Source organism: Myodes glareolus, chromosome 26, assembly GCF_982192425.1.
Source record: "Myodes glareolus chromosome 26, mMyoGla1.1, whole genome shotgun sequence".
Lineage (NCBI taxonomy): Eukaryota > Metazoa > Chordata > Mammalia > Rodentia > Cricetidae > Myodes > Myodes glareolus.
Genome location: NC_142051.1, coordinates 21,763,177 through 21,776,124, shown reverse-complemented (window position 1 = coordinate 21,776,124; position 12,948 = coordinate 21,763,177). Strand labels below are relative to the sequence as shown.

The following is a 12,948-nucleotide window of genomic DNA, read 5'->3' as shown; positions in this document are numbered from 1 at the left end:
CTATGGGCTCAGATTCTGAGTTTCTATGAGCCAAGGTTAGTTGTTTCTGTGGTTTCCCTTGTGATGACCTTGACCCCACCCTTTGGCAGGTATTATTCTTCCTCCCTCTCTTCAACAGGGTTTCTTATGCTTGTTGGATGAATGGAACAAAATCGAAGACCCCAGCATAAATCCACACACCTATGAACACCAGATTTTGGACAAAACAAAAAGCCAAAATTATACAATAGAAAAAAAAAGCATCTCCAACAAATGGTCCTGGCATAACTAGATGTTGACATGTAAAAGAATACAAATAGATCCATATCTATCATCCTACACAAACTCAAGTACAAGTGGATCAAAGACCTCAACATAAATCCAGTTACACTGAATGTTACAAAAGACAAAGTAGGAAATAGCCTTGAGTTGGCTTAGGAGACAACTTCCTAAATAGAACACCAGTAGAAGAGAAACTGAGATCAACATTAATAAATGTTACCTCATTAAACTGAAAAGCTAGACACAATTAATAAGACAAAATGGCAGCCTACAGAATGGGAAAAGATTTTTACAATCTCCATATCTAATAGAGGGTTGATCTCCAAAATATATAAAAACTCAAGAAATTAGACATCAAAATACTAAATAATCCAACTAAAATGGAGTATAGAGCTAAACAGAGAATTCTTGACAGAAGAATCTGAAATGGCTGAGATGCACTTAAAGAAATGTTCAAAATCTTTACCCATCAGAGAAATGCAAACCAAAACTATAGGATTCTGTCTTAAACCTATAAGAATAGCTCAAGTGACAATTCATTTTGGATGGGATGTGGAGTAAAGAAAACAGTCCTCCATTGCTGGTAAGAGGGCAAAATTGTACAGTCACTTTGAAAATCAATACACAGTTTCTCAGAAAATTGGGAATCAATCTACCTCAAGTCTCAACTATACTGTTTTTGTGCATATACTCAAAAGATGCTTAATCATACCACAAGAACATTTGTTCAACTGTGTTAAGAACAGCATTATTCATAATAGCCAGAATCTGGAAACAACCTAGATGCCCCTAAACCAAAGAATAGATAAAAAAAAATGTGGTACATTTACACAATTGAATATTATTCAACTGTTAAAAACACTAACATCAGAAAATTTTAAGAAAAATATATGGAACTAGAAAAAAAAATCATTCTGAGTAAGGTAGCTCAGACTCAGAAAGACAAACACGGTCTGTACCCACTAGTAAATCGATATTAGCTGTAAAAAAAAAGGATGGCCAGGCTACAGTTCAAAGTCCCAGACAGGCTGAGTAACAAATAGGGCCCAAAGGGAAATGCATGGATTTCCATAGACAACACAAATACAAAAGATTCTTTGGGTAGGTTGGGGGCAAGGCGGAGCAGAAATGGGAACATGAGGAATCAGTTTTGAGGGTGGACCGAGGGGGAGAGAATTGAAAGTGATGTCTTCATATGGGGGCATTTTGGAGTCAGAAAGGAACCTGGTATAATGGAAATTCCCATACATCTACAAACAATGAAGCCAGATTAAGCTTCCTAGCAGTATTGGATAGGTATGCTAAATTGACCATCCTCTGTAACCCCAATTGTCGCCAGAGATCCTTAATCCAGCAGCTGATGGAAACAGATGCAGAGACTCACAGAAAATAAACCTTTAACTAAGAAATATATAAAGTGATAGTGGCGATGACAATATCAGAATTCTTTAAAAAGTGCTCTCTGCAGAGCAGGCAGAAAATTGGATAATACCGATAGTCTTGGATATAGGACATCCTAAGCACAATAATCCTCATGGAAGGAAAGAAGCAAAAGAGTTACAGGTTGTAATAAGATTGGAAATAATCAGCATATAAAATACCAATCCGTTTCTCAATAACATACCGAAACACCTTTGAAGAATGTGAAAAGTCATAAAGGATGGCCCAGATATAAATGTCTGCTCTTGTCTCTATTGTGTCACAGTGCATAACCTTGAGAAGGCAATTGCTTGTGAAATGTTTCAGTCATCAATTTTATCATGACTCAACAGAAACCTAGGATGCTATTGCAGAGACAATGTCCTCTCCGCATATGCTTTCCTTTACTGTTTGCAAAGTCAGAGAGCTGCTTTGTGAAAGGGTGTGATATTTGGGGATGATTCTATTCATGAACCAGCTTTTATTATTTTCAGTAATAAATGAAATCCCTCACTGTACACATACAAACCAGCAACATATTTCACAAATATTACTTAGTGATAGTACCTTGTTTGTACTGATAGATTGGATAAGAGTTGAAAACTTCTTAGATTTCAGAAATTATGGTATTACTATCTTGTATTAGGATAAACAAAGAGTCATGATAAACACAATAAAACTATCAGTAATTTAAAAAATAAACATGCAGTGAGGCTGGCCTTATAAAGGACCCATGTTAGGTTCTCTGAATCTATATGACTGCTCAAAGTTATCTGTAATTCCATTTCTGGGATTTCCAGCACCCTCTGGCTTCCATAGGAACAAGTCATGCATGTGACGTGTATACATACATATACATATACATATACATACACATATACATATACATGTGTGTGTAGGCAAACACACACATATACAATACAAATAAATACATCTTTAAACATACATATTATCAAAGAGAAAAAAAGAAAAGCACTTTAGTTTCTTACAGATATTTAAAAAGAATTATGGAACAAAAGAGCCAGAAAAAAATGTGTTTAAGAATGAAATATCTTATGCTTAGCTGACAGTAAGCATCTGAAATTCAGTAGCTATTACAAAACTCACAGAACTGTAATGGCTTAACAATATTGAATCAAAATGTTGCTAGATCTTTGGCATCAATCCTGCTAGTTCCATGCTGGGCATAAATAAATTTTAAAAAAGGTTCATATTAGAGTGTGCTTGATGCTGTTGTCTTCCGTAATGGTACATGCTCAGTGTAAAAACCATTTGAGAGAGACAGTGAGATGGTAGTAGTGTTCCCCAGGGTACTGAGGCATGTTCCCTAGCAACATGGAAAAATACATCTCTAAGGAACGATGTCAGGCAACCCAAGTTTAGTAACTCAGTACTGTAAAATGTAGCTCACAACTGGGTCACAAACCAAACAGGGGAATTTACATTTACAATAACTGAGATGTTTAGTATTCCCTTTCAAGAACATTGCAAATACTTTGTAAAACAAAACTAATCTATTAATGTTTCTTGAAACACATAAAATGGGTGCCCAAATGAGTCACAGCATGGTTTTCTCAAACTCCAATTCCTAGTCATCAGGTATGCATGGTTTTTTGTTTGTTTGTTTGTTTCCCCAGAGGACACATCTGCCTAGAGCACTCATTCGGAGGACACAGGCTCTGATAAATGCTAGTATCGCCTGCTTTCTTCATTGTCAGCTTTTGAATGGCTGGTGATCAGGAGGAGGAAGTGACGGTGAGTCTGAAAAGCTCAACAAAAGATGCTCTCTTCACTGCTCCATGTATTCTGAGAAATTTCTTCCTACCTTCCACTTCCACGGAACAGTGAGATGGCATTCCATTCACCTCTAACATTTCTATCACAGCTGTCTCTACAAGAAATGATTTATGACAATGTGCACTTATATTTTAATTCATCTGCTGAAATGAGCACACGTGTTTGGGGGAAATGCTTAGTACTGAGATGGTATTAGGTATTGAAGTGAGGATGAAGCGTCTCTGCTGATTTCATTCAAAGTCACACCATTTGGAAATCACTCTGTATTCTTCTACGCCCAATCATACTAACTAACACTGTTCTGCTTCGAATAGCTGGGTTTTCCTCAATATGGAAGTAAAATTGTTCTCATATATAAATCTTTATTGCAATTTACAAATTTTAGAGATTTCTGAATTTTTAATTTGGTTAATTCTTCAGACAAAACGTCTCTCTCACTCTCTCTCTCTCTCTTATTTTGAGATACTGTAAGCTTGAAGAATTGGGAGGCAACCATAGGTTCCAGCCATGCCAGGCTCTGTTACTGACCTATATGAAATTGGCCCTAAAAATAGATCTTCTCAAGTATTCATAGAATAATATAATGAATCCAGCCTCTCAAGCTACCTCTGAGCAACAACTCTCAACATTTTGTTCATCCTGCTTAACTAATAATTCCTTTAAATTAGTAAACTCAATTTGAGTACTAAACAAAATATTTTAAAGTTTTCAAATTAAACATTCCAAATTCTAATAGCTAAAAAGAAACAACTATCATATTTATAACAATCAAATAATATATCCAGAATTCTCTCACTATAAAATTACAACCTATGAAAATTCTTTGATAATATAAGTGTCATCTTTCTTGGTCATACCCCAGTTCAGAAACTATTTTGTGACAAAGACCAATTTACTACCTGATGAATATTTTTAATTTTATTTTGGAAAGCCCCATTTGTCTGTTTTCTCATGAAGGCTTGCTCTTTTCTGAAGCAGAAATTCAGTGTGTGGCAATTTGAATGTAATTGGTCCCCATAAGTTCATAGGGAGTGGCACTATAGGGAAGTATGGCCTTGCTGTAGTGGGTGTGGCCAAGTTGGAGGAATTGTGTCACTTTGGAGGTAGAATTTGAGATCCCATATGTGCTCAAGCTATGCCCAGTGACTCAAAACACTTCCAAAATCCTTTATAAGAGTTGCTGTGGTCATCGTATCTCTTCATAGCAATAGAAACCATAATTAAGACAGAAATGGTACCAGGGACTGGGGGATCACTGTGATAGAAATATTGCTATCTACAATGTTAAATTTGTAGACATACATGAGAAGCTGGGCATCTAGAAGCCAGGAAGTAGAATGGAGCTAAGATCTGTGTTCAAGGAGATAAACAGATTAAAACTGGAATAAAGGAGGTGGTGACCTCAGGGCACAATCCACCCAGCTAAGGTTCCAATTTGTGAAAAGGAATTAAAGAAAAGTTGTGTATGGTGGTGCACACCTTTAATCTCAACACTCCAGAGGCAGAGGCTGGGGGATCTCTAAGTTTGAAGCCAGCCTGGTCTACAGAGCAAGTTCTGAAACAACCAAACTTAAGCGGTGAAGGTAACCAACAACAACAGGAAACTTGGGAAGATATAACTGAAAGATCACTGAGTGCAAGACCAGCCTAGTCTACAGATCCAGCTTCAGGACAGCCAAGCTTAGGTAACTTTTGAAAACAGAAAGCTGGTAAAGATGTAATTGAATGAGGTAGAGATATTCCAACCCCAGAAAGCAGTAGAACTTGTCAGTTTCAGCCACATGGTTCTGGCTTTAGAGTTCAGGACAGAAGAAAGGGGTTATGTAACAGTCCTCTGAAACTAAGGAAAGGTGCTGAGACTAGGCACGTGCCAGGGGTGTCTACATAGGGGCCCAGAGAAGTCATTGTGTGAAGTTGTGAAGTAGAGGCCTAGATTTCCTTGGACGTCCCAAGATGTAAGAGATGCCAGAGCTGTGGGATACCTGCAAGGGAGAGCTGCTAACAGAGAGTGGAGTCAGCCCAAGAGAAAGAATTGTATTGCAGTTAACAGCACTGAAAGAAGTTGGAGAACAGGCTAGTTGGCAGTGGTGCACGCCTTTGATCTCAGCACTCTGGAGGCAGAGGCAGGCGGATCACTGTGAGTTTGAGACCAGCCTGGTCTAAAAGAGCAAGTTCCAGGACAGGCTCCAAAGCTACAGTGAAACCCTGTCTCAAAAAACCAATAAGGAAAGAAAGAAAGAAAGAAAGAAAGAAAGAAAGAAAGAAAGAAAGAAAGAAAGAAAGAAGAAGTTGGAGAACTGAAGAGCATTTTGGTATCAGAATCAGACATGAAAATGCAGTTTGGAGTTTACCCAGTTGGTTTTTTGTCTTGCTTTGGTCTAGTATTTCCTCACTATGTTCCCTTCCCTACATTTTAGAATGGTAATGTATATCCTGTAATATTATATACTTGAAGTATGCAATCTGTTTTTGCTTTTTATTTGGAGGTTACAGTTAAGAGACTGCATGAATCTCAGAAGAGACTTTGAACTTTAAAGCATTTGAGACTGTAATAAACTATAGGGACTTTGAAGCTGGACTAAATACATTTTGCATTAGGATATGATTACAAGTTTATGATGTAGAGAGTTGAATGTTGTAGTTTGAATATAATTGGCCCCCATAAACTCATATGGATAGCACTATTAAGAGGTGAGGTCTTATTGGAGGAAGTGTGTCACTGTGGAGGCAGGCTTTGAGGTCTCATATGCTCAAGCCATGCCCAGTGACTCAGAACACATCTTGTTCCCTGTACAAGATGTAGAAAGCCTAGCTATCTCTCACCAGCACCATGTATGCCTGCATGCTACTATGTCCCACCATGATGATAATGCACTGAACTTCTGAATTGTAAACCATACAATTAAATGTTTGCCACTGAATTGTCATGAATCATGGTAACATTTAATAGAAACCCTAATTAAGACAGGGGGAACTGATCTGTAAAGAGGGGATGTGTATCTGGGTGGGAGCTGGAAGGAGTGGAAGAAAGGAAACTGTGATGGGGATGTATTGTATGAGAAAAGAATCTATTTTTAGCAAAAATAAATAATGCAAATAATTTTAAATATTTATATGTCTTCTAATATGGTGGTTCGAAGGAGAATGGCCTCCATTGGCTCATATATTTGAATGCTTGGTACCAAGCTGGTGGAACTATTTGAGAAGGATTAGAAGGTGTGGCCTTGTTGAAAGAGGTGTGTCACTGGGAGTGGGTTTTGAGGTTTCAAAAGTCCATGCCATTTCCAATTAGCTCTTTCTGTCTCTTCGTCAGCCTCCTTGTTGTTATTGTCTTGGTTTGCAGAGCTCAGCTATGGCTTCTGCATCATGCCTGCCTGTCTGCTGCTGCCATGCTCCCTTTCATGATGGCCTTAGACTCTTGCCTTCTGAAACTTTAAGCTCCCAGTAAACTCTTTCTCAATAAGCTGGCTTGATCATGGTATCCACAACAATAAAAAAAACCTGAGACTTGTAAATACATCAAAATCCTTACACTAAAGTATTTAAACCAAACACCTCAAATTACTTGCGTGGACACAGAGTGGGTTATAATTTGTTTCAGTGTTAAATTACAATTGAAACGGCACTGCATCCAAGGACTCAGATAATTCTAACAGCAAGTGCAGTGTACATGTAAAACTGTTTTCTATCATGTGAGTTTATCTAAACATATTGGCAGTTTATTGACACTTAATGCCCACATATGTATGATAAATGTCTACAAATCTGTAAAAAGGATCGGCAAAGTACAGCTTTCATACTGCCTCCTTATCCAGAATATCAATTACACACCCCTCTCCTACAACTCCTTAACCCAAAGGGGATAAGTGACATAGCCTTCAAAATGTTTTGAAATTTTCAGGTATCTTTATTTAAAGTGCTAAATGTTAATTCACTGTCTTTATACCTTTTGCTTTCTCTAGTAAGTGATCAAGACCACATATTGCATTGTATCTGTCTCCATCTTGTGGTAATTAGAAATATTGCTATCTACAATGTTAAATTTGTAGACATACATGAGAAGCTGGGCATCTTTGGAAGAACATAGGTGCTTGTTCATCTTTGGAGTTGTACTTTGAGATACTAGAAATAAAGACTTTGAAATAACAAATACTGATACTTCATGACATCACCTTATCAAAATATTTAGATCACTTCTAAGTATCTCTTCTAGTATCAGATATGTATGTGTATATGAAGCAATATATATGTATATACACATATATACAAACGTATATGTGCATATGGCGGCATGAGAATTTTAAATAAGTGGTGGTAGTTCCTTCAACACACCTCTGTTTGCAAGTTTGTTAGTCTCCTCTAGAAATTGTATAGCAAAGACTTGTAGAACTTGTTTGAAATTATACAACACTTTCTAAAGTCACAGAATGAGGGAAGTGTTTATTTCCAACCAGAAATGCCCATTTCCCATTTGCTGTCTTCCCAAGAAAAGTAAAAGGTTTAAGGCTATATTTTTATTAATTGAAAGGAAAAATAGAATGCTCAAAATCACTGAGCCTATAAAAGAAGAGAAATCAAACTTGGGCTTGAAAAGTAGGCATATGTGTGGTATTAAACATTAAAAGAAATAATTGAAATTATTTTTTGATGACTGAAGAGAATGTTTTAAAAAGTTCATGGGAATCATGTACGGATAAAGCTTCCAACCAGGAAGATGAAAAGCAAGTTGATTTCAGAATATTATGAAAGCTAGTGGCACTCACAATTAGACCAGCAATAACTTTTTTATTAAAACTTTAAACGTATCTGGTAATTATGAATCGGTGAATGCTCAATCACTTGCCGACAAAAGGAGACTTTATTCTTAATTTTAAAGCTTCAGACTTCAAAATGTATACAGTATTTCCTCTCCCTTTCCCAGCACTGGGCTCAAAATGGGGGCCGTTTCAGGTATTAAGTCACACTGCTTTGCCATCCAGGGATTACAATACTCCAAAATTTGCTTCAATCCAAAGGAAAGATCCTCACAAAACAGTTCTCGTTCAAGGCTGAACCTGTCAATTTATGTCTGAGCAAGAGAATGCTGCCTAATTCCCTATTGACACAAGTGGTAACTATCTAACCTGTACAAAATAATCCATGCTCAGTTTAGCCATCCATATAAAGCTTTCCATAATGTTCCTGATAAAACATATGAATCGCTTCTTAATTTCATAGACTACCCTGCATTGGGTAGGATATGACAAAGAGAAATAGGACATTTCACTTATGTGGAAATCGTGTTCTAACAGTCACAGTGTCTGCAAAGCATGGCTTTTTGATTTCCTTAGGATTCAGACATAGGTGTACATACATTCTATTGAGCCCTGTTTCAAACAGGACAGGTTCCAAGTCAGCACCTTTAAAAATACACATCTTGCATATCATAGAGAACTGTGTGCATTTATAATCTACTATTCACATAAATATTTGTGCCTTTTTTACCTATTCATTTTGTGATTTTATGTTTCTAGTAAGGAATATTTTAGGAATATAGATTTGGGAATTTGATTCTTTGGAAAAGATGATGTCATAATGTTTCTAGTTCCTTCTGATTTCAAAGATAGACACTAGTGGATGGAGAGATGATCCATGAGTGGTTAAGAACACTGGCTGCTCTTCCAGAGGACCCAGGTTCAATTCCTAGCATCCATACGGCAGCTCTCAACTGTCTGTAACTCCAGTTCCAGAGGATTTGACACCCTCACACAGATATACAGGCAAAACACCAAAGCATATAAAATAAAAATAAATAAATCATTCAAAGACAAATGCTTATCACAAACATATATTGACTATTCCTACTTTTTTTGAGATGCTCACATATGCTGTTATCTTACCTATTTGGGGACTTATTACATAGCTCACTTTGGCCTCAAATTTGCAGTAACCTTCCTACCTTAGTCTCCTGAGTACAGGAATTACAGGTATATACTCCCACAACCTGTTCACTGAATCTCAGCTTTTAATGCATCTACCTTAATTACTGTCCGCATTTTGTCAGTGACATAAGGATTAACTGACACTAGGATTTAAATAAGCTTAAAATAGCTTTTTGATTTCAGGGTAAATTTTCATAAAGCATGAAAGGCGTAAGAAAACTCTATGTATATACATCTGGGGTAACTAACTCTTTTGTGAGACAGATTTTATGCTTGGCTCTATAATTAACAATCTACTTTAAAATACATGAACTCATTTCCTTGAAATGTTCTGCAGAATAGAAAGGACCGGGAGGAAGCCGCAATTCTTGATGGTGGGGAATAGGAAACTTCTCGTGTAAGACTCCCATCCCCAAGCTGCCCCACTGTTCAGCTCTCAACGTTCCTGTGTCAATCCACAAGGCATACATTAGGCTTGGACCGGGTGGATGTGACAGCTGCACACTTACCTTTCTCGTTTCCATTTGCATAATTTGGAGGCTTGTTTTTGTCAATGCTGTTGAAGCTCTGACTTCTCCTGTTCAGGTTGGAGGCTCCTGGAGTCTTATTGCTGCTGCCGGCAGCTGGTACCCTAGAGGGCCCTGGAAGCCTGAAATAGTACGAGAAAAATCACATCATTATTGTACACTTCAAAGAATAAGGAGAAGGGAAGTATGAGCAAGGAAGAGTTGGTGGGAGACCCACAGGACGGGATCGTCTACGACTAACTTCGCAGAAAATGATGGGTTAGGGACAAACAGCAGGACACCAAGTAAGAGACTGGGAGGAAAAGCTGTGTTTACTTCTCAATAAGCATGCCTCTAAAGATAAGGAAATTAAAACAAAGTGGCCTTTAACCATAAAAAAATCCTTACTCAGATGAATAAAAGTTTATGTTAAATATACCATAAAATTATATCAGAAGAACAACACTGGCTTTAACCTCATAGAATTCCTAGTGCATTGCTCAGCTATTTGCAGTTGCTAAACTTTCCCTTTCAGTGTGTAGAACATAGTTTTAGCTAATGCAGCTTTACCTAAGCCTTGGAATTTAATGGCAAGAATAAATCATTGAACAAAAGGCAAACAGCAATGATATTTTGACTAACTAGGCTTAAGCTTATAAATTAATTAAAACATGGTGCGAGGACCAAGGTCGCGATTACGTTATACACAGCTTGGCTGATTCACAAAAATGTGTCACTATCTTGTGAAGAAGGGGACTGTGATATATTTTGATGATTATTCCCATGAGCCCACTGCATTGCATAGGGCAAAACAGGATGCCTACCAACCTCGAAGGAAGAAAACCACCGTGAGTACAATGATAGTTCAAATATCCCTAGAGCGAAGGCAGTCTCAGTGCTTTTTGCATATGAAGAATGAGTCAGGTGGAAACCCATGCCCTCTCTCTCATCACCAGAGCAGCCTGTCACCTGACACTATTGCATTAAGACCATCATGAAGCTTCAGTCTGGATCAGTTTATATTTGACTATATTTTTCTTTGAAATTATACTGTTCCATCATTTCATGAACTATACCTATTTTTTAGTTTACATTACTATTGCATTTTACACATGTATTATAAGCTCAGCCCACAGACCTTAATGGCCAGCTAGCATTGACAGTTTTGAGATATGGCATGGATATTGCCAGCATTGTGGGCCTGTGCTGCCACCGTGTGGATGATCTTGTGTACTGCTCTGAAAATTCCTGCTTGAAAAGAACACGAATCAATCTTTCCTGAGAAACAGAGCTAAGCTCTCTTTTAAAATAAAAAGATTAAAATATTTTTTATAACTGCTATATGTTCAAACTGCTTATCCATTTAGTGCAGCAGATTTCAGCACATCTCTACTGTTCTACCAACTTGGAGAAAGCAACCCCTCCCCAACTAAAACCTTTTTATAGTAGTAGAACTGAAAATGCAATGAACACCAGGAAAATACAACTACAAAAACTGCACTGATGTTAGAGGCTCTTAAGAGTTTCCAATTTTTTGGCTGCGCTTTAGTGCTTAACATGTTTAAACACATCTGGCTAATAAATAAAAGTGTCTCTGCAACTCTTCTAATAGTTTGAGGTTGTGTTAAATGCAAGATTAGAATCTTTCCCAAATGACTCCAGCTTTTTCTTTTTTCTCAAACAGCTATACAAGTTGTAGCTACAACATCATAACCACATACACTAGGAATTTACAAGCCCCAGTGATTACTCTCCACAGGAAGAAGTCAAATAATTAATTGGGCCAAATGTCCCAATCCCAATAAATATGAGAGCAATTTCGGAAAACATAGCCATAGACTTTGAAATTCATTCCACACTCTTGGGTAAACAGTGTGTCCTCAAACTTGCCCTGTTTGCAATGAAACTTGACCCACTTCTAGAAAGCAACTAAGATGCATTTTTTATCTTTACTGTGACCCATGAAGTTAAGTGATCTTCAGTCCTCAGAAGAACAACTTAACACAAATTAAAAGATACATTTGCTCTTCTCATTACCCTAATTTGACTGGCAGCCAGAGCCTCCAGATCATTCATCAGAGCAGTAAAACAGGAAATGAGATGGAGAAAAAAGAGAGAGAAAGACGGTGTGTGACACAGGAAACTTCCATTAGGACAAAGTGCTTAGCGTATGTCGCGCATGTCCACATCTTTACAGGAGTCGTGAAGGTACCCACTGCTTGTGGGTGTCACTGGGAATTAACGTCATCTGTTGTCCTGTTAACTAAACAATTTAAGCATGCTTCTCTCCAGAATAAGTTTCTACTACTGCGGAAATTCATGTAAAAAAAAAATTAAAACAAGGCACTCATGTCATTGAGCCATCAGAAGTAGCCCTCATGGTGAAGCCCTAGACAGCTTGATTCATGGCTCAAGCAATGACCGCTTGAGAGCTCCTACAAAAGGAGAATGTGTATGGCAGTACATATCAGAGTGCAAACTTTTGCTTTGACTTCATCCAGCTGACTTGAACTAACGTTACTCCTTTATCAATAACATGAACAAAAATTAAGCTCTCCGAACACTCTACAAATTATTGTTTTGTAAAAAACACAAATATATATCGATCTTTAAATCCACATGTCATCAATGCATAAATTTGTTGTTCTATATAGAATACCATCCTAAGTTAATTTCCCCACATAAATCATCCAAACCAATTCTGCTTTTAGAGTGTTTCGTAAATACCACATGCCTATTTCAAAGTAGTTAAAAATCTTGCTGTGTAACTTTCAGATTATGAGACCTTGAAAGGGTCAAAGGGCTTTCAAAGTCATTTTTCCCTGTTTACTCTCAGTCTAGGACACAGCCTTGGCCCATCACATAACTGTGCATCACTAACTCTCAATCAAAGCCAGACTTTTAAACCCATTGAATCACCTAACATACTCATCCCAAAGTCTCCATACCCACTGGGGAGAACTGAGTACTTAAAACCTAGAACTCTTAGAAGTGTGCACTGCTTTGGACAAGGTAACGTGATAGGACAGCATATCACTGGCATT

General features: G+C 37.5%; 1 protein-coding gene across 6 annotated transcripts in view; it reads right to left on the bottom strand.

The window, feature by feature from the left end:
- The window catches only part of Nav3 (neuron navigator 3), a 740,499-nt gene that overhangs the window by 184,994 nt on the left and 542,557 nt on the right, over positions 1 to 12,948 (bottom strand). For all 6 annotated transcript variants that reach the window (XM_085683469.2, XM_085683465.2, XM_085683467.2 and 3 more), the window contains one exon: positions 9,908 to 10,047. In XM_085683469.2, the coding sequence (XP_085539595.2) occupies positions 9,908 to 10,047 (140 nt within the window). The remainder of the gene's footprint in view (positions 1 to 9,907; positions 10,048 to 12,948) is intronic.